Source organism: Apus apus, chromosome 5 (genome assembly GCF_020740795.1).
Source record: "Apus apus isolate bApuApu2 chromosome 5, bApuApu2.pri.cur, whole genome shotgun sequence".
NCBI lineage: Eukaryota > Metazoa > Chordata > Aves > Apodiformes > Apodidae > Apus > Apus apus.
The window spans coordinates 3,411,267-3,432,682 of record NC_067286.1 but is presented as its reverse complement, the minus strand read 5'-3'; the positions used below and the strand labels follow the sequence as shown (position 1 = coordinate 3,432,682).

The following is a 21,416-nucleotide window of genomic DNA, read 5'->3' as shown; positions in this document are numbered from 1 at the left end:
TAAAGATATTAATTGAAATAATCCAGTATGTATCTTCAAGAAGATAACTCAGTGAACCCATTAAAGGAAGTCTCTGCCTACATGTCTCTGTGCTGATTGTCCATCTGTAAATGGCTGTCATCCAGTAAAGCTCTCAAGTGCATGCTTAACTTCTCAGCACATCTTGGCTACAGCAATGTTGCTAACTTTGGCATGGGGGCTTTTGTGCATTTGGGGCACTCACATGCCTAGTGTTAAGCACATGCTTATGTGTCCTGAATAACTAACTCCTTCTTGTGTCCTACAGGCCTGTAGCCAGGAGTATGAGTCCAGCTTCCACCTCAGTGTCCTGCTGCTGTAGGAGGTATTGAAGATGAGAGTAGGGCCTCGCATCATCTGCAACTCAGGTTGAACCCTTCATTTGAACATCACTGAAAAACAGGTACAAACCCCTGAATGATGTTATGAAGCCTGCCAACACTGCCTGTACTTTACCTTCCCTGGTGCCTTAGAATCTGTCCGAGGATTCCCGGCGAGCTCTTGAACATAGTCTAAAATCTGTTAATCAAAATGTGTTGTTTTATTTTCTGAAGGTGTCTGTCTGTAACACACTGCAGTCACCAGAGCAGTTCATTAGGCTCACAGGCAAGGTTTACTAGCTACGATGAGATTGTTCATACAGGCCCACATTGTTTTAAATATCATTTATTTTAGATATGATACTGTTACAGTCTGTGTAGAATTTAGTGCTGTTAGTTAAAAATGACCCTCACAGAATTGTGGCAGAGATGGAGAGTGTGGTGGGAAAATGGCTCGCTCAGATATTGCACTTAAAATCCACATTGCTGTGTTGCAGTTGTGTTTGTGCTGGTGGATAGTATGAGTGACGTGTGTTAAAAACTGTCATGGTGTTTGCTGCCTTGTGAAAAGTCAATCCTGAGAGTTGGGGTGATTAGATTTGAAGAGAAAGTCCTCAGGTCCTTTTGGTGGTTCTTGGAACTACAACTCAGTTTTGATATCTCAGTCAACAGAAGATCTTAGGCTTCCTAACTACCTACAGGTACCAAACATCACTAAAGGCAGCTCAGCTGCTAAAACTCTCAAATGATAAATAAGGAAAAAATAATTAAATATAATGTAACAGTCACAGCTCAGAGATTTCATTAAGTACCTGTGTCAACATATCTGGTTTTAAAAAAAAAAAAAAAAAAAGGAGGAAAGGAAAAATTCTATCAGTAACAAACAACTGTACTCATAAGTAAAGTCCAAGCAAGCAACTCAGAAAAATATTCTGGTGTGTGCAGTTCAGAGTCCACTTGGATATTTTTCTGAATACCATCTGCATCTGAAAGTTCCTGGATAAATAACTCTGATTCTCTCCAGTAGCTTCTTGGTATGCCTGAGGTGGGGTTCCTAAAGAGGAATAGCTGGCAGGTTGTTGTGTTTGGTTTTTACCTTCACCAAAGCCTGTTTGCAGCATCTCTGGTCTGTGGTACCTGAACTCATTTATTCCGAGAGAGTTAATTTCTTGGCAATCATAACAAATTCAGATGGAGAAAAAAAAAAAAATCCTGTTGTGAGAAAGTTCTTATCTGCTGCTTTGAAATAGTTGAAAATGGCTTTCTAAATAGTCCAAAGAAGTTCACTTAAGACAGAAAATGCAAGTTTGAGAAATATTTTAAAATATCTTTGTCCAGCTTTTTGCCCCCGGAGGAGGAAGTGAGAAATTTAGAAAGCAGCACATGTGACAGATGCTGCTCAAGATGCTTAACACATTACTTAAAGATGCTCTGTAACCATCACGTTGTGAGTAATAAAAGAATTTTTAATAGGATGGGAGAGGAACAGTCCAGATTTGCTGCGACCACATCTGTAGCCACACCACTCTCACATGATGTAAAGGGATCAACAAATTCCTGCCAGCTCCTGGAGTATTCCTAAATGTATCCCTGCAGTGCAAGGCAACATCAGCTTAGGGAGCCCTCAGGTTACCTCCAAGAGAGCTGGCATGTCTGTCGTAGATCACCACACAGGGATACTAGCTTCAGTGCCAGAAACAGTAAAGCTCTGTTACTGCCATACATAGTTAATTAGCTCGGGTGTCACACCAAGCAAACACAGCTATATTGCTTCTGGTTCTGCAGCTAAGTTAATTGAGGCTGGCTTGGGGATCTTTGCCCCAATGTGCAGTGCAGACATACCCAGGAATGCACTCCTATTGTTGACTGAATACTGTATTTTCTCATAAATGTGGCAGGGGTATAATTGCAGGGTGGAAAAAGAAGGCCAATATACATTCACTTCACTTTAGAAACTAAATTAAACCTTTGACTTAACTCACTTCTATACCAGCTCCCTGCAGGCATTTCTACAGGCTTCATTAGAGCCAACCTAGAGGCCATGGAAAAGGTCTTACAAAAGCCTAGCCAGGAAGCCAGTCACAGCCCCAGATCCTGCTGCTACAGAATACAATCTGCCTCTTGGCACCTCGGGCTTGCAGCTGCCAGGCACTCTCCTTATGTGGTCACTGGTGTTGGCTCGGAGGCTGGAGCAGATAGATGAGGAGGGCTGAGGGGGAACACATTCATCACTGCCAGCCGTGAGGGGAGGCAGTGCCAAGTCACTATGTAACTAGGCACATGTGCCAATTTGCTCAGTAATTGGATTGCTATTTGAAAAATTAAAGTGGTGTCTAGAAAATTCTAGCCTTTGCATTTATGAAGGACGAAGTTTGCAGCTGAGAGGCTGGGCAGGAAGAATGGAGGTGATCAAATGGAGGTGTTTAGGAAAGCAAATGTAGGAAGCAATTTGATTACTTTCAAAAGGGTTGCACCGGCCTCAGAAGCAGCCACTCTCTACCAGAGAGACAAAGAGCAAGACACAGTGCAGGGGGAAGCTGTAACATGGACAAGCTGTAACCCATTGCTTAATAAGGAAAATTAGGGTGGACTTGTGAGCTGAAAGTGTTTTGTGGAAAGAAAACATATAATTAGAGGGAAAGGCTTGATACACTTGCTATATATATTTTATTTTCCTAAAAAGAAAAAAAATGATAATTGGCATTATTATATCTTTTCAGTTTGTTTGTTTTTCTGAGCCTACAAATTTGTTGCTCCTATCTGCTGTGCACATTGTTCTCAGATACATTTGGTGAACAAACCCAGTGTTCTAATTTTAAGCATATATGATATTGAATTATCCAGCTACAGAGAGATTTTCTTATTCAGCAGTATGCCTCTGCCACAAGCCATTTCTGCTCCTCCTGAAATGAAATTCAGACCCTGCTTTGACTTCAGTAGAAGCCTAATTATATCCCCAAAAATATAGTTACCTAAATTAACCCTTCAGGCATTTCATTATTCTTTGCAGTTGAGGTCACTGGCCATCCTTATTGAGCTGAAAACTTTAAGCATATGGATACGGTGGATTATAGGTTGTTCCTAAGGTAATATTTCTAGTTTCAAGTATAACCCAGCTGCTGGCAGACACATTAAAGTAGTGCTGGTGTTCTTCATCACTGTTAAGCAGAAACTCAAGCTGGAAGCTCTGTATTTAAAATAAGAAAAAGTGAAAATCTACGGACTCATACTGAGGAAAGACTATTTAGAACCTCTGTGAAATGTCTGATTATTTCTCATGTGCTCCGTCGTGGTGGAATGAGGTTAACACATGTCAAAGCAGAGGCTAAGGAAATTTTGGGTTACATTTCTGCCCCTAGATGGAGTATTCTGCATGCTGGTATTTTATTTTATTTTTTTAAAATATATTTTGGGAGAATGGAGCTGTGTTAGAAGCCTTGAAATGCCTCTTGTTCTGAATTCCCTTTACAGTGTATCAAGTGCTGCCCACTGGGACTAGACTAGCTGGGTCCCAGAGACCCTTTAGAAGAGAAAAATCAAAATAGGGTTTGTTGGTATAATTGACTGGATGCCACAAAGGCCGTTGCAATTTCTTAGAATCTCCTCTTTGTTGGTTAGTAATAGATATATATGTAAATGAGCAAGAAGCTTATACTTGACAAAGTGTTACTAATAACTATGAAACATCTGATATTTGCTATTTGCAGTGTTGAATGTTTGTGATTTTCATGGTATCCCCTTCCCTTAGTATACTGTGAATACCATGGTAACCTTCACCACTTGTAAAACATTTTAATAGTGACCACTGCAATATAGTGGTTGTGTGCAAACATGTGCATGCACCAGTGCTTCAGAGCTGTTTCTAACACTTTGTTTTTGTCACAGTCGGAGTAAAATGTTGCCCGATTTCAAGAACTGAATCCTGAACTTGCCAAAGAGGGAGCTGAAAGTAAGTTCTCCTGTTCTCCAGCTTCTGACTTTGATCATCTGTGGAGTTTCATTGATACATTCCTACCCAGCACTCACAAGCTTAGTGAACCATGGCTCCAGAAAGCACAGGGCTGCTTGGGAAAAGCATTTGGCTCCAGATGCTATATTTGGAGGGGGAGGGGGGGGGGGGTAGGTGTCAGATTAGAAGCCAGCTTTGGGAAAACCTGGATTGTTTTGTGTGTTTGAGTGAGAATTCAGCTGTAGGATCTTAGCTCAGGTATGTTCACACGTGGGCTTCTGGTTTAGCCCCGCTCCAACAGGAGGGACCAGCTGCAAAATTTGTCCCTGGCCTGGGAGCTGAATTCCTGCAGAATCCAGGATTTTGGTTTGGACCTTCTCAGATATGATGTAAATGCCAGCAGCTTCCTAACAACTGTTCTTGAAGCTCAGAGCAGAATTCAGAGCAGACCCTCGTGAGTTAGGGAATTGCACAAGATATCCCTTCTCAGAACAGAAAGAAAAAGCCCAACAAAACCTCAGCCATCTGACTAGAGTCCTGAGAAATGCTTTCCAGCTTTTCAAAGAAAGAAAGGGTCTTGATTCAGATTTGCCGGAATCGTCTAATTAGTCCCTTTAATGCCATGCACCTTATAGTCTGTGCCACCGGATTCGTCCTCTAAATGAGACGATGGGCTAATTCATCTTGGCAGCAGTAAACAGACCTTGTGATTGTCCTCCTCACAAACACCGGCCTGATTTTAGGAAAGTGCTTTGACCAAGCCTGTGTCTCTGCTCCCTCTCCCCCCGCCTCCCTGCCCCTTTCTGAGTGCTGCCTGTGCTTCTTGCCCTCCTTCTTTCCCCACCGACCCAACCCACCCCGTCTCGCACACAGTGACATACCTCACACATTTGCCACTGCTAACAACAACCTGTCAGCTCTTTCTTTGCACCGTGCTAGGCGCCCTTTGTTTCTGCAGCCCAGCAAGCCTTGCAGCTGTTGTCCGAGGCCTGCTCCGACAGCCTGTGATCAGTCAGCTGCAAAATCCTCCCTGAACAACTCGGTATTCACAGCTCTAATCGGGCCAGCGGACTGTTTCCTCCTCTCTCGCCGTAAATCTTGATCACTTGCGCTCTGCTCGTCAGCCAGTGGCGCCAGCTCTTTGGGCTGCTCTATCCCTTTCCCATACTCTGCCGGGCCGTGTGCTCGGAATGCTAACTCCAGGCCTTCTTTAGACTCTCTGCTGCCTCGCTGCTGCAATCCGCGTGTTGGGAAGGGCTGGATTCCTGCTTCCCCCCCCTCCCACCCCTGTCTTTTTGGGCTGAACATCCATCGCGTTCGTATCTCTGCAAAGGGGAAGACACTCCAAGGGCTCCCTCCCTGTGCCTATTTCATACTTTGTCCGTGGAAGTGAATGATGTGATTGTCTGTCTGTTTCTCCCCCAGCAGGCTGTTGTCCTTCTGTTTAAGAGCTGTCTGGGGTAGGAAGATGAGGGAGAGCTGCCCAGCCCAGGGAAGCTGGTGATGGCCAGGGAAACCCTGGAGAAACTGGCACAAACCTTAAGTTGATCGCATGCCCAGGGCTATTAACCTTCCCACTAATGGTCCCCCCACGGAAGGAAACACATTTCCCTCCATCCTGTCCCTGACTTGATGCCATCTCTGCCTTTTAAAAGATTTGCATCAAAGGTGTCGGATTGTCAACCAGATTTTTAGAAAAGGGGGATCATAGTTTGCTTTCTTGGTATCCCAGCTGAGTTGAGGAGAGTCCACGGAGCTTTTAGGGTGAGGTTTCCATCAATGTGGAGCTGCTGAGGATTTTCACTTGCAGAACTGAAAGCACAATTTCATCTGTGCCTGTTGCTGCTTCTTCTACAGCATCAAAACTCCTCCTGCCTCCTTTGGAAAAACATTGTGTGTTATTTCCCTGTGTGCTGTGTTTGGGCTTCGGACTGTAGCTGACAGAGAGGGTAACTAAAGCTCAGTCAAACAGCATGTTTTGCAAAGAGACTTAACTAATTTTTAGGCAAAGCTTGCTGGAGATGACTTTAAAAAAATAAATTATTTGGGGTAGTGAGTGTCATTTATGTTTGTGAGGAACCTGGGAAGCTTTTGTCTGAACATTAATCTGAGGACCACAAAGTAATGGTTGTTTGATCATGTCCTTGAAGCTGAGTCCATCTCTGGCACTGGAAAACCCGTTTCTCTTTCTGCATCAGCTTCCCCCACCCTCAAGTCCCTATTTTTCACCTGTTGCAGGTGTGTGTGTATGTGTGTGTGCTCATGCATGCAGGGGTGAAGATTCACCAAATGTAGGAATATTCCTTTAAGAACAACCCATGAACTGGTTTTAAAATTGTTGCTATTAATTTCATGAGACAGCTGTAAAAGAGGTGCTGCTTGGAAAACCTGGCTTCATTTCAATTCAGATTGTCTGTGCCTCAGCTCCTCATCAATGTAGTGTTCGGTCAAAGATCTGCTCATGTGGATAGAATTCTTACAGTATTGGCATCAGTGACCAGTTTGAGCCTATAGAGATGCACAAAGTGAACCTAATGACCCTAATGACTGGCAATCAATTAGATGTGCAGAGGAGCTTTGTCATGAGACGATGTTTTATGCACCTCTGTCCAGTAATCTGTAGCTAACGTGGGGCACTACTTGTTCACTGAGCTGGCTTTGAGGCTGGCAGACTGGGGAATATACCCATGTCCCACGTGTTTGCAGCAGTCTGCAGCCACATTTGCTTTCTGACCATCCTGGTGGTGCTCTGTTGATGTGCCCTCTGTGAACAGCTCCCACACAAGCTTCCAGGTGGGATGTAAACAGACCTGTGACACATTTTAAGCTTGGTTTAGGAAAAGAGCTCAGATTTTGCTGGTGTTTGCTGAGGGGCCCTGCTGTCTCAGTGTGTTCTTCAGTGAAATTAAACGTGCAGGAACAAGATTTGAGTTTTGGCCCTTTTTCTGTGGACGTGGACAGCAGTGGAAATATGATCCTGAGTAGTGTGGAGTGTCCCATAGATTGATTGTACCATTTGTTGGTGGAAGCTTTGCTGTTGAAGGTGCTGTTATGATCAGAGCCAGTTTGGTGAAACAGAAGATGAAGAGGATACATCATCTTGAGAGTCCTTAAGCAAGCATTTTAGAGATGAGCCTTTCTTGTTCTCTGATTTACTTTCTCTTGTGTTACTGTTCTTGCTTCCTTCAGGTTCCAAGTTTTTATCTGTCATTCTTTTTTTACTTTTTTTCCCCTAGCTGCCTCCAAGGCCTCAGTGGGTAGTGTGGGACTGCTGAGTTTCCTAGTTTGGTGGTCTTGATACAAGGGATGAAAGGAGACCTCCTGGGCAGTCAGCTACCTGTGCTTCCTCTGGACTTGCAAGTCTGATCCATCATGTGAACCTCGATGGGATCACTTTGCCTGCAGCTTTCATGGCTGTATACTTTGGAGGAAATCCTGGTTGTGTTCCCAGGCCCCTGCCAGCTAGAAGTGTAATAGCAGAATCTGACCATATTTTTTTCTGTCAAAAAGTAAGCTGCTGGACACGGTTATTTTGTGATCTGGTTGCCTCCTATTTTATAAAACAATGGTGCTTCACCATGCTAGGGAGGAGTGGGATGGGTAATCTTTCTGTGCCTTCTCCACAAAAAGCAGTTGAGTTTGAAGTTTGGAGTGTCCCTCAAGAACCTGATGTCCTTTAAAGACAGCCTTGTACATCCTAATTTATATTATTTTTATCATATTATTTTTTTTAGAAAACTTGTGGTAACATGTAACCTGATATCATGGAAGGAAATATTTTGGCTTTGAGTTACAAAGGATGATTCTAACAGTCCAAATTGAGAGAACAGAACAAGGAGAAGACTTTCTCATAAATAATATTAATAAAAAAAATAAAAATGAAAGCAACTCAAAACACAAAACAATATTTTGACTTTCTCTACACAAAATTGAGCAAGGCTGTGAACAGCCCAGCATCTACTTTCCTCAGTCTGTTGCCACTGTCCACATGTCCTGGTACTCCTGTTTGTCTACTGGTATTTGGGTCTTGAATGGAGGCTTTTTGGAGGATGCAGCTGCTGCTTTACCTTGGTATGGTTGCAAATCTGTGGTGCTTGGCGGGGTGGACTTAGAATAATCAATTAAAAAATATCTTGAATTTACAACAGGGAAATTTGTATTTGTTCTTTTCCCCAGGACTTTATACCACAGGGGAAAACAACTCACATGAGGCAAATATTCCTAATGGGAATGTGTTGTTCAGAGCATCCTATTTCAGCTCTCTTTTCTTAGAGAGGTAAGTTCAAAATTCTCTTCATTTTACCCAGACCTGCAATGAAGACTGTATTGTTCTGCTTGGTTACTACTAGGAGAGGATTTGTTCAAGATTGTAGGATGAACAGGATGAGCAGAATTAGAGAACAGCTTCTGTGTTCCCTGTTCCAAATTGAAAGTGGACTCGACTTACTTTTCATAACACATCTGGATGCATATCTATGTTATTGCTCTATTTTTTTATGTTTAAGGAGCAATGTCAACTTTTTTCCTAGCTCCTCCCATAACTCCTATAAGAAAATCTCAGACCCCAGCATCTTTCTATTGGATTTTTTTTTTTTCCTGAGTTAGTGATAATATCCTTACACTGTAATTCCATTTTAAAATAGTCTTTTAGTCTAGGAATTTCCTTGTCTGATTTGCCTCAGGCTTTCCAGAAAAATTCTACCTTGGCACAAAATTTGCACCTGTGAAAGTTCAGGGAAATCAGTTTAGCTTTTGCTAAATGGGGAAGGGATTTTGCCAAAATTGAGTTGATGATGAAAAGCTAGTTTAAGTATGGATATAATAGCCTCTTCATAATTATTGGGTAATATTAGAGTATAATCAGTCTTGTAAAGAAAAGAATATTATTAAATAGATATTATATTGTTTATAAAAAATGAATTTTTGTGTCTTCTTGGGCTACTCAGGCAGGAGTGCTTACTCCTAACCCATCATTTTTAATTTCAGGAGCCACTTCTGGTGTGCAAATTTCCTGTACATCTTGAAGAAAACCATGTAAAAGATGGACAAAGAATGAGAGGAAAAATTATAAATGGGTCCATGTGACTGCCTCCAGACATTTAATTTTATTTCTTACTTAAGAAGTTTAGAGGGAATGCAGCTTACTAAAGCTGATGGAATATCTTCCTCCCTCAGGGTATTTTTTTAATCAATGTTTCTTTATACTATTGAGTCATGTCCTCTTTTTTTTCTTATTTTTGTTTTTTCTGAAGAAGCCTTGTTTTGTGCATTTTCATGCACCCTGACGTTTATTCTCAGAATTATGGCCTGATCACTTCCTCTCTTTTCCTCAAAATTTCAGTCGTTTTATCTATTTTAAGTGCTGGAGCACAAAGATAAGCCCATCATAGTTCTCTCATTTTCCCCAGCAGTTCCCCCCCCCTCTTCTTCCTGCAACGAAAAAATGAAAGGTCTCATGGTCTTACAGATTTTCTTTATGCTTATTTTGGCCTATTTGCAACCCAAATACATCATCAAGCTATAAGAGTGCTCTCTAAGGCTCTTGGATCAATTAAAGGTAGCCCTATTCATTGCCAGTACAAACCTTTGCCTATTAACTCTTTCAAAGGGCATTTGTCATCTCAAAAAGCTGTGAATGCTGTCTGGGTTCATTGATTAAAAAAAGGTATTGTTTTAAGGCTGCTGAATATCTTAATTAGTTGTAATCAGAGGGGAGCTTGTGTCTGTAAAGTGATACAGTTACCTTTCACCTACTTGCTTTCTTCTCTGTTTTTAAAAGGAGGGGAAAAAAATTAAAAAAATCTAAAACGTGATCCAAGCACACTGGTTTTTTTAGGGTACAAGGGGAGCCCACTTGCTGATCCAACCGGAATTTCTGACATGATTTTTGTAAAACCACATATTGAACGTGCTAATGTAGGGTAAGTCGGATCGGCCTCCGGTCAGCCCGGAGCGAGCGGAGCGGCGCCGCTGGTCGACAGCCATCACCCTCCTTTCTTCCCCCAGAAATCCCGTGTCTGTATTCTGGAAATGTAGCAGTCCCCCCCAGTTCTGCAAGCACTTGCACGTGTGCTTAGCTTAGCACATGAATCGTCCATTAAGAGAGTGTAGATGCAGCACTGTTTGGCAGATCAAGGTAGAACAGGGTCACATTTTTTTTTTTTAAGCCACGATTTTTGTCTCGAGTGATTTGAAGCTCTCTATGAATGTGTATCAGAGCCCTGGCAAATGGTTTTAGCTGGAAAAATGTCTTTTCTGCTGTCCTCTGAATCAAAACATTTCTTTCAGTGGTTAATAATACAAACCTGTTTCCTTGTTTAAAGAGAGCCTTTTGAAAATTAAATTCAACACTTTTCCTTGGGCTTCATGAAAAGCTTTCTGTTTGTTGCTTTCTTGGTTTATTTTCCTGAGAAAACAATGTAGTTTATAGTTCCCCTGAAACGTTTTGCTTGAATCATGTGGTTATTTACGTGCCTCTCATGGAGGCATTGAGGTGTAGAGAGAATCCTTCCAGTCAGGTGTCTGGGTTGTACAGCAATGGCTGCACAACCATTTGACCCTCACCCTCTGGAAATGCATTTCCAGAGATGATGTTTTGAGTATCTATGCTTTTCTTTCCATATTTGTGCAAATATTTTCTTACAGGGAGGAAAAAAAGGTGACAAAAACCTTACACTAAGTCACAGCTGGTAGAAACGTGTGTTTATGCTTGAATATGATGCTAAGATACCTTGATAAGAGTAAGTAGCATTTAATTTTTTTCATCATGATAAAAGGGCGGGGGGACGACACAATTAGCGTCTCACGGGAAGTCCCCTATATCTAGGACAAAAAGTCCTTAGAAAATATGTAGTGCTAACCAAGTATATCAAATTGCTGGTGCAGTTTGGTCACCTGAGCAGTGCCATGTCTAGGAACCAACAGACAAATGAATCCCTAACACTCATACTCAACTTGTGGTTTACTTGTTAAAATTTATTACAAGAAATCCATGCAAGCACATGCACAGGTTCTCAAGGTAGTGTGACAGAGTCATGTAAAGGCAAGCAGTACTAATACAAGAGTATTAAGTCTCTTATTTTCCACTGAACAACTGGACTAGACAATGGCTTGTAGTCAGAATATGTTTGTGATTGATCTATTTTTTTTCAGAAGCCAAGATGATACTGTCCTCACTGGACAATTTGGCTACATGTGCCTAGATTCAGTTTGAAGTACTTTCTGTGAGTACTTTGTCTCCATTTAAAGTTTTTTTCAATTTATTTGTACAAAAAATGCTTCTATAAATGTAGTTCTGTCTTCAGCTGGCTGCACAGATAAGAGCTCATTATCATCTGTGTTTCAGAGATGGGGAGAAACGGTCTGAAATCCCAATTGGAGGAAATGCAAAAACTGCAGCATGTATTTTAATGTTCCTGAGATTTTGGCATAAGCTGTTGTGAAAAGTTTCTCTGGGATGCTGTCAGGAACAAAAATAGAATATACATTGGAGTTGCAGACAGTACCTCAGCCCCAGGATTTCTTGCCCCAGTGTGCGGACATGTGAATTTTTCTTTTTATACTTGATTAAAAGTGTTCCGCGTGGTGTGGTCATACAGGAGACAGGTTTATTTGCATAGTTGGTTATTTAATTCAGTGGTTTGCCTATGACAGTATTAAAACTCATTTTGGTGTGGAGATGAATGCAATTCTAAGCTTTTCCTTTAGCTTTGCGCGTGCTCACAGGAGTGTGTTAGTGTCTCCTCTGCGGTCAGGTGCCTCGGAGATAAATTTGGAGAAATAGATCTGTATACTTCTGCTGCACATGTGATGTGCATATGTAAATATAATGGTTTTGTGTGTCTTGTTCAATGTAACAGTTTTAGGTGTCTGTGCAAGCAGGAGATTTATGAAGTGTGACTCATTTTTCCTTCTCCACACTGTTCCAGTGGAAGAGCTCAGACTGCGATGAGAAAAACTAGTGCACGTTATTAAGAATTCTGATAAAGTAGGCTGAATAAATTTGTTTTCTTTGTGAGCCTTAATCCTGTGTTGTATTGGCTTCTTGGACATGGCTAATTTATTTGGAATTCCATTCTGTTCCCGACAGCATTCCTGATTAGCAGTTTGATCACCCGGAGCAAAGTTACATACCAGCTTTCAACTCTTGTAATCTAGCAGTGTAATTTTTTAAAATGGACTCTTTTCTTTCCTTCTCTGCCCCAGCTCCCCTTCTTTTTGTGAGTAAAGAGACTTTAAAAATGAGCAGGATAACCTGTTAAGAGAATGGAAAACGTGTTCAAAACAATATAGTTTGCTGAATGCCTGATTCAGCTCTGACCACAAAGCCTCTGATGCAAAGTTCAGCCTTAGAATATGGAAACTTCCAAAATCATAGATAGTCAGATCATTCTCTGTTTATTGTAAATCTACTGTTTTGTGGCTGTTGAGACTTAAGAAAGCAAACAAGGAGACAAAGCCAAAGCATAAAAGCGAAGCCATGAAATCCCACGTTATTATTTTTTTACTTTGATAATAGCAGGTCTGAGAATTCATTATTGCATCTGTAGTTTTAAATAAACTGAAGAAATTTTTTCTAGTTACCCCTGTATTTAAGAAGGATCTTGTTGAATGCAATCAGATTTTTTTATCATCTGTATGCAAAGTTTCCAAACCCTCTCAATTTCCAAGCAAACCTTTGTTTGAAACACTACTTATATACTTTTGAGATAGTGGAATTCCATTTTTAAAAAGAAAAAGAAAGTTTGGAGCAGTATCAGCTCAGCATGTGTAATATTTGCCTTCCATGACTTATAATGGACATTTTTTTTTTCCCCCAATAATTGTGTTTTCTAGGTGGTGTGACATAATCTTCAAGTTAATCTGTAGCTTGCCAAGGCACACTGTGCCTATGGTTTTAGAGACTTTACTCTTTGCTTTAACTTTTATTTAGTAGTTAAGTTTGTCACATGCTGGACCTTGTATGAAAACTGCAATTGCATCACTGTTCACTTTTCTCAATAGTGGCTTATGCTATCAAACCAAATGATGACTGTGAAACTCAAATTCAATTGTAAACCAGAGGCAGGTTTTGATCTGATCTCTTTTTGATCTGAGCTCTTTTGGACAGAACACAGGAGGAGCATCCTCTGTGTGAAATTAGAAGCAACATACATGTTGCAGTCCCCTTCCATCGGTGCTGAAGACACATAGTTACAGGCTAGAGGGAACTGAGGTTTCCACCCTGTGGCATTTCTGAAGGTCCTGGGCTGGTTTTGTAAACAGTGAGAAAGAAACAGGTTTTGAAGTCACAGGAGACTGGGGAATAGCCCAAAGATCAGTGGCCAAGTATTTGTCAAAAGGCTCAAACTGGGGCTTTATGCATGAGTGCCTGGACTCTATAATGATTTGAGGAGCTTGATCTGTGTTACTGTTTTCTCCTGAATTTGAATTTTGTGGATCTGAAAAGCAACTCCTGACAAATAGTTTTATGCCAGATTTCTGGTTTTGGAAAACTGGCATTTCAGTTGAAACACTGTTTTGTCACAAATGTTCATAATACAGTTCTCTAGTAGATTGATGGGAATTCTATTAATTCAGTGAAAAAAAAATAAATCAATGGATGAAGGGAGAGCACTGAGAAGGGATGGCTTAGGGATAGATCATTTATATCTGCTTGAATTCTGTGATAATTCATGAATTTCCCCAGCAAAAATCCAGAGGTTCTTTCCCACAAAAAAAAGTATGCATCTAAGTAAGACAAATTCTAAATATTTATGCTTGGCTTTTGTCCTTTGAGTGGCTAAATATTTTTTGGTTTTTTTAATGTTTGTTCACCATTAGGTAGGTATTTTGGATGTTACTAATCTTTAATTAATGGATGTGATTAAATGTCGTGACTTATAAGTGGTCTGTTCTCCTGTTCCTAGATCATGCTCTGGTCACACTCCTAGTAAGAAATTCTTATAAATGACAGGGAAGCAAGATGTGTCTGAGCATTGCAGCATGTGGAGGTGATAATGGAGGGACAGCTTCCTAACTGCAAAGGTCTCATCAAGTCTTTTTTCAAAATGCAGATCTCTTCAGGTAATCAGTTTTTAGACTTATAAATAAGTTTCTGTTGCATTTCCTCCTAGTGCTTCTCCCTGATGTTTGTTGTTGTTTTCCCTGTGCTCTGTGTTATTTTTGCTTCTAAATCTCCCTTTTTGACTGTGATGCCTTTGAGTATGAGTTAGAGTTTTCCAAACACTTTTGGTATTATGGAAACGGAAGTCATTCTTAAGAGAAGAAATATATAATAAATGGAGTGTCATGTTTCTGACTTCTTTCTCTTGACCATGGAAAGGGGCATATTGAACTGCCTGGAGTGGGAGGAGTATGTTTGCTGGGGATTTTCCAGTAGAAAATCAGTGGGGTAGGTCTTTGCTTTCCTTTGACTCAATGCAACATGGAATGATCTTGATATGTGCCTATTATTTGAAGCAGGAGTTGACTTTGACTGTCAGATTTTGTCCTCTAAAGCCATGAATACCTTGATCAGCCTGCTCTTAAGTGGCATTTTGTTTTCAGTGCCATGTAGAATGCTTGTTCAGGAGATTTCATGTGTGTAAACAGAAGCAAGGTGCCTTTTTGACTCTGATAACTGTAGAAGGCACGTGATTCTGAGAGATAAGAGCTGGTCTTGAATTTTTCTTTTTTTCTTAGCAATGAACTGGAAACTTCTGGTTAGCCAGGCTGACACCTGCAACTCTTTGCTCTTTTCTTTTGTAGGTATCCTGGCTTTTCAGTATGGGGTAAATACAGTAAGTCAAATATTCTGTTTTTCAATTCCAATTTATTTATGTTTTGGGATATCTTTCAAGCTGATGATAACCGTGGTTGCTTTAGGGTTATTGTTGTATTGTCTGCTTTGCTTGTAAATTCACTAGTGATTTTAAAAATTTTGGGAACATAGTAATATCTCAGGAGATATACAGCCTTATAGTTGGAACTGGAAAATTAGATGTGAAATCTGTTGCCTTACATTTTAAAAGTCAAAAAGAAGGCATAATACTTATTTTCATTTTTGTTAAATTACCCTTCAATGGGCACTGATTACCAGGACAATTAATTATGTGATACTTTAAGAGCAAAGTATGGAATTTGTCTTGGAAATAGTTTCAAATTAGAGGATTTTAATAAATATTTAGCAGAAGAGGGGTGGTAATGCTGGTTATGTGGTGAAAACATATGCTAGTAATAAAATATCACCCATCAGGAATACTTTTTTATCATGCAATTGTTCTCTAGAGAGATGATTAGTTGGAAAATAATTTGACAGAGAGGCTGCTTTTATGTGTGATACATCATACATTCCTCAAAAAGGGAAGTAATTAAAAATTGTGCCAGGCATTGGGCACATCTGTTGTGTGGAAAAGTATCTTGGAGAAAACCCAAATGATAGTAATTATCAGTATATAGGCTTTACCTAGTGCTTTTCCTCACTCAGTCCCAAATACTCTACAAAGGAAGGGGGAACAGCTTTCTGTGTGGAACTGCCATTTCTAAACTCCAGCCACGCAGCGTTTGCATCTGGCACGTAGATCCCCCTTCCTTATGCTGTGCCATTAATTTTCTGTGGGAGGAAATCTGTCCTAAGAAGTGAAACTTAAGCAGGGAAGCTCTCCCCTTCCATCTTCAGCAGCGGAAAGGCAGGATTCCTTTGTGTGAATCCCTGTTGCTGGAGAGTGCCAGGTGGACAGCCGTGGCATGTGGGGCCATAGAACTGCTATTCACCAGGCAGCACTGTGGAAGCTTTCCCAGCTTTGTGTCCAGCCAGGCACCAGGGTTGTGTGGTTTCTGTTCCAGCTTTGACACCTCTTGGGGGAATGCTGGAGACAGCATAGCTGACAACCACTTGTGAGCCCGGGGAGAGGAGGCACCTGTTCACTTGGCACTGGGGCGAACCACCAGTTCACTTCCTCGTGTGCCCTTAAATAACCACTGGGCTTCTCACCACGAGCAGATCCAACTGGAGCTGGTGGCCAAGGTGTAGAAGGTGCTGTGCTTCAAGACAGTCCCGTTGACTAATATTGAACTTGGTAAGATCCTGCTGGGGATTTTCGGCCACCCTGCTGGAGTACGGGCAGCAGGATTGCTCCAGGGTAATAGAAGATGGTTGTCACAGAAGATGGGCTTTGAGGTATAGCAATTTATCCATCTAGAGAGGACAGATACAGAGATACATGCATTTCATGAAAAAAGGCAGATATCGTTGCCTTGGCCAAGAAATCACAGCTACAAAATGAGCCAGTTGTCCAAGTGAGAGCCTAATGCAGAGCTCCTGGCTGTGGGCCTGCAGTGGTTGTATTGTAGCAGATAGAGCCACTGAACAATTTGTCAAACTGATTTTGGTGCTTAAATCCCTTTCAGATGAGATGAAGATTTCCTTTCTTGTCATCTGTGTGGATGTAGGTCTCTTGAAAAAACAGGTTAGAAGAACAGCTGTCTGGAATGGCATGGCTGATCTTGCTTTAGGGCAAGCTGATAGACCTTTTGGGTTCCTTTCATCCTTTTTCCCTGTAGCTGGAGGTAACCCTGCTAACATATATACATGTATGTATTTGTTCTCTCCAGCTTACTGCATTTTTCCAACAAAATATTTGCTAGTTGAAAGGAGTAGTCTCTTTAAACTCAGGATCTTTTGAAGTCTGTAGGTATAAAAAGACACTCATTGTTCAGTGCACCTCCACAGAGATTCCTTCTTAATCCTGATTGTGTGTACTCACCCTCGGTTGAGCCTTCCTGTGTGGAGGAATTTGAGTTGATTCTTTCTTTTTAAGCAATATGATCAGTTCTGACACTTCCCAACTCCATTAAAAAATCCTTGTAGTAGTTAAGAAAACCCATTAGTGTGCACAAACTTCTGAAGCCCCTGAAAGTATCTGCTTTGCTGTGCCATTTAACTGTTTACAAAGCCTGGAGCTTTGCTCCTGGTACACACTCAAGAAAAGGGAACAGACTTTTTATTTTATTTTTTAATTGTAATGTAAAGGTATTTGTGTTGTCCTTGTGAGGTTACCCCAATCAGCACAAATCTGACCAGAAAATGATACTGTAGGAGAATACTGACACTCCATACTTTAGTATGCCATTTGGTTTAATCCAGAGTTCTGAAAATCAGGGAAGCAATCCTGACACTGTGCTACTGCTTGAACCATGTCCAAGACACTTCACCTACTGCTCATCATCCTTCATGCTTATGTCTTCACAGCTCCACTTGCACAGGTCCAGTTGCTGAAGTCAGGCAAGGTATTACTTGAACATCTATAGAAGTTCCTTGTGTTCTTGAACAGGATTCTAGAGTTTATACTTGTTCCAGTGGGGACTTGGCATCAACAAGCACCTCAAGATGCTACTTTGCCTATTTCCTGATATTAAAGGAAAAAGAATGTAAAGTTCAGAGCTTTACATCTCTGAATCAGGCTTTATTTCTTTTTAGATGGAAAGTGCAGTTTCTGGGGAAAGAAGCTTGCTGGTTGAGTAAGTTAAAAAAGATCTTAGCTGTTCCAGTAATTACTCATTTCATCAATCCATCTATATTTAAAGTGAGTGAAATTGAGTTCTTTCCTATAATGTCTACTTCAAATAATGCTGCTTTACATTTGGAGAGCCAAAGAAGGAAATACAAAATAATCTTCCAGGAGTTTCTTTCCCTTTTAGTTCCTATAGCTCAGAGACTTACTGTAACAAGAGCCCTTCTTTCTGTGAAACCTGTTTAACATATTAGACTAAACAAACTATCTCCAAAAGAAAGCAGGAGCATTTTTTTGTGTGTGCCTTGTTCTAGCACTGGCTCTTGAGGACATTTCTGCATTTGTCAATGTACTAAATGAGTGATGCGTTTTGGACAGCTTCTGTGTTCTGATTTGTTTTGTTGTGCTTTTAAATTATTTTTTTTTAAAGAAAATTTCTCTCCCCCTCCCTCCCTTCTTCCCCTTTTAATTTGTCTAGGAGAAAAAAAAAAAAAGCAGCAAGCTCCTCCAGTGTTGTTTCCTGCAAAGACCATTCTTAAGAGCTCGTTGGACAGCGCAGGGCTCTTGAAGTGATAGCTAATTGGTGAAAGAAAGGCCCTGATTGTCTTGAGGGAGCTGGAAAGTGCTGCGTGTGCTGCTGAAAGGGACTAGGGAGAAGGTGCCTGGTTTCGCTGAGCAGCTGCTGCTGGAGATGTTTGGAGATTACATCAGCATTGGAAAAAAGGGGCAAAAAAAAAAAAAAAAAGAAAGTCCAACTTCACAGAGACAGAGTTTATGGAGTTTTTTTCCTCCTTCCAAAGGTCCTCTGACAATACTGTCATTGTCAATATGAGAGTTGTTAATTCTTTATGAATAGCACATGGGGCCTCTTGACTAAATAGTACGTTACACGTCCCAAATCTGTCAGCTGGACTCTTCTCTCACATGCTAGTGAGATCACTTTGATTGGAATGTTACAGGAATTGCTGGGCTGGCTGTGCAGAACTGAATACTGAATTATATAATTAGATCTCCCAGAGCATTTTTTTTTTATTTTTTTTGCATTACCTCATTATTCTAGCTTAAATATGGAATCAGTCCTTTTGATGATTTTACTGGTCGTGATTATATTGATACGATTCATTTTGTGGTCCTGTCTCAGTGCATATATAGATTATAAACTGTCCCGAAGGTTTCCTGACACAAGAAAGTAGGACTAAGACTTCAAAAGGCTTGTTCAGGTTTGAATTGACAATGGGGAGAAGTGGATAAGGTAAATGCAACTAGAGCAAATGTTACCTTGGGATCTGATGAGAGAGAAATGACCTGCGGAGGCTGCTCCTGAGTGAAGATTCTTCAGAAATCCTCACACTGACAGAAGGGGAAAATCCTGACAACTGATTGAGTCAAATGACTTCCGACAAACTGGGGCATGAATTTGTTTTTGGGAACAGACTCGTGGACTTTTGCCAACTAAATGATCTGAACAAGCTGGAAGGCAGCCTATTGCTGGGCAGTCCAAGCCTGCCAGTGGCCTGGCCTGGACACGTGAGCTGTGATGGCCTGATGCCTGCTGGGCTAGCAGCTCAGCTCTGCCTGACCCTGCCAGCTGCACAGCCTGCCTGCCTGCAACAACTGACTGCCCCTGGATGGAGCTGAAGGTTGCTGGCCCAGCTCGGTGTCCACGTGCCAAACTGGGAATCCTAGGGGTGGATTTTTACCTGGCTGGCTGATGTGTTACCAGGTTCCTCGTGGTTCTTCCCAGTCGTTTGGATCAGAAACTGACTGAACGTTTTTAACTGTGTAATCTGCTGAATTTTCACATTTCTTAGCAAAGCAGTGTACCTGAGTACCAGAATGAGCTGGAAACCACTGGAATAGTCTGTGCAGTGAAGAACAGATCTGTGTCACCGAGCTGCTCTGATTCACCCTAGCTGTGCTTCAGCAGCAACCAGGAGTGGAGGGCTCATGACAGCATGGAGTGCAGTGAGTTTGCCTCCAAAGTTCTGAAAAGTACCTTCATTTCTAGCCTTTAAGAAGGAGCTTACTAAGATACCAAAGGATTTGACTAGTTGCCCAGGGCCATAGTGATGGGACTTGGTTAACTCCGCTTGCAAAATGAAATAAGTTATTTTGAGTGAACCACCTGCTTTCAAATGGGTGCTGTAGTGAGTCAAGGCATGTTACTGTGTATACAACTCAATTTGATATCTGCATTTAAGAATTTAATTTTTTTACAGTAACAGTAGGAAAATTGTATTGTCTTGCCTGAGAAATGTGGTGTCCTTGGCCTGGTCACTTAAAAAACAAAATAGTCCTTTGTGGGCTGATAATTTTCTATATCATATAAAAGTGAAAGTTGCCACTTCATAAACTGGCTTTTAAATCTTTGGTAACTCTCCTGATCACATCAGAGTTCAGCCTAGGTAAAAACCTGCAACAGTCCCACAAAGAGTTTTTGGCCCATTCGTGGCTCGCACACTGCTGCAGGCTTGTCTCATTAGTAACTGTTAATCAGCCCTTATCACTTTGTCTTTTGCAGCTCTACTAAAATTCAGAGATGATTGCTGGTAGGTGTTTATGCTGTGGAGCAGGGTAAAAGTCAGGTCAATAGATTTCAGCCTCAGATTTGATTCATGGTGGATGACCAATCTCCAAAATGGCCTGAAATGCCTGAAGATGCACATCATTGGCCTGAAGTCTACCAGATGACAACGAATTAAATGGAGATGTGACTAACCCTCTTGTCCATTTCTGTGGTTCTTAATTTTAATGATGATTCTATAATTATTTTTTTTAAATATTTTTGTTTCCCAATAGCAACAGTCCACAAAGGCAAAGTGAAATGTTGAGTACTTGGTGTGCAGACATACCTTTGATAATAAGTAACTGGAAAAATAGGCACAGTGCTCCATTTTTCTTCTTTCAGTTAATCATTGCTATTCTTAGCTCTTGCGTGCAAAACAATGCTTGCACATAAATTGATAAGTGCCTTTAAGAAACAAGTCTTCTAATAATTTGTTTCAATTATATTGAAATGGTATTTGACTGTCACATTCATTGTAAGTGTTTTAAAATGTGGATGTAATGAGAAGTGGTACAGGTGAAGTTGTGTGTTGATGCCTTTAACGTTTGGTGATGTACAGAACCGACACTGGTACAACATTGACAGCTTTGATTCCTCTGGCCCTGCAGGACAGCACTGGATCCTCCCTGTAAATCAAAGGGGCTGGGCTTGTTGTGGACCATTCTCTTACACAGGCCAAATTTTCATTGACCTCTGTGGCACAGTTGGTAGGGAATCAGGAGAACATTGTCATGTCCAAGGTGTTGTAACTGTTCCCCTTCCTGACTGTGGGGAAAAGAGAGGGTCAGTACTGGGGGAAGTTACTGATTGGTTGACTTGGTGAAGAGTAGGTATCTGTCCTGTAGACAACCTCTGTCCCAAAAATCATCACTGAGCAGATATGGGGACATAATCAGGTCGACAGATGATGGTGGTGCAGTGCATGTAGTTTATCTGGATTTCAGTGAAGCATTTGACAACATCTCCCGCCGCATCCTCGCAGCTGAACTGAGGAAGTGTGGTCTGGATGATTGGCTAGTGAGGTGGATTGTGAACTGGTTGAGGGAAAGAAGTCACAGGGACACGGTCTA

General features: G+C 41.2%; 1 protein-coding gene and 1 long non-coding RNA gene across 2 annotated transcripts; both read left to right on the top strand.

Moving 5' to 3' along the window:
• The first annotated feature begins 14,274 nt into the window (after window positions 1-14,274).
• On the top strand, window positions 14,275-15,069 carry LOC127385551 (uncharacterized). The gene is made up of 2 exons (XR_007889699.1): window positions 14,275-14,352; window positions 15,037-15,069. It is a non-coding gene; the product is annotated as an uncharacterized LOC127385551 (long non-coding RNA).
• A 3,525-nt stretch (window positions 15,070-18,594) lies between these two features.
• On the top strand, window positions 18,595-19,301 carry SMIM38 (small integral membrane protein 38). The gene has a single exon (XM_051621410.1). The coding sequence runs from the start codon at window positions 18,848-18,850 to the stop codon at window positions 18,971-18,973; it is 126 nt and encodes a 41-aa protein (XP_051477370.1). The 5' UTR covers window positions 18,595-18,847; the 3' UTR covers window positions 18,974-19,301.
• Window positions 19,302-21,416: the final 2,115 nt, after the last annotated feature.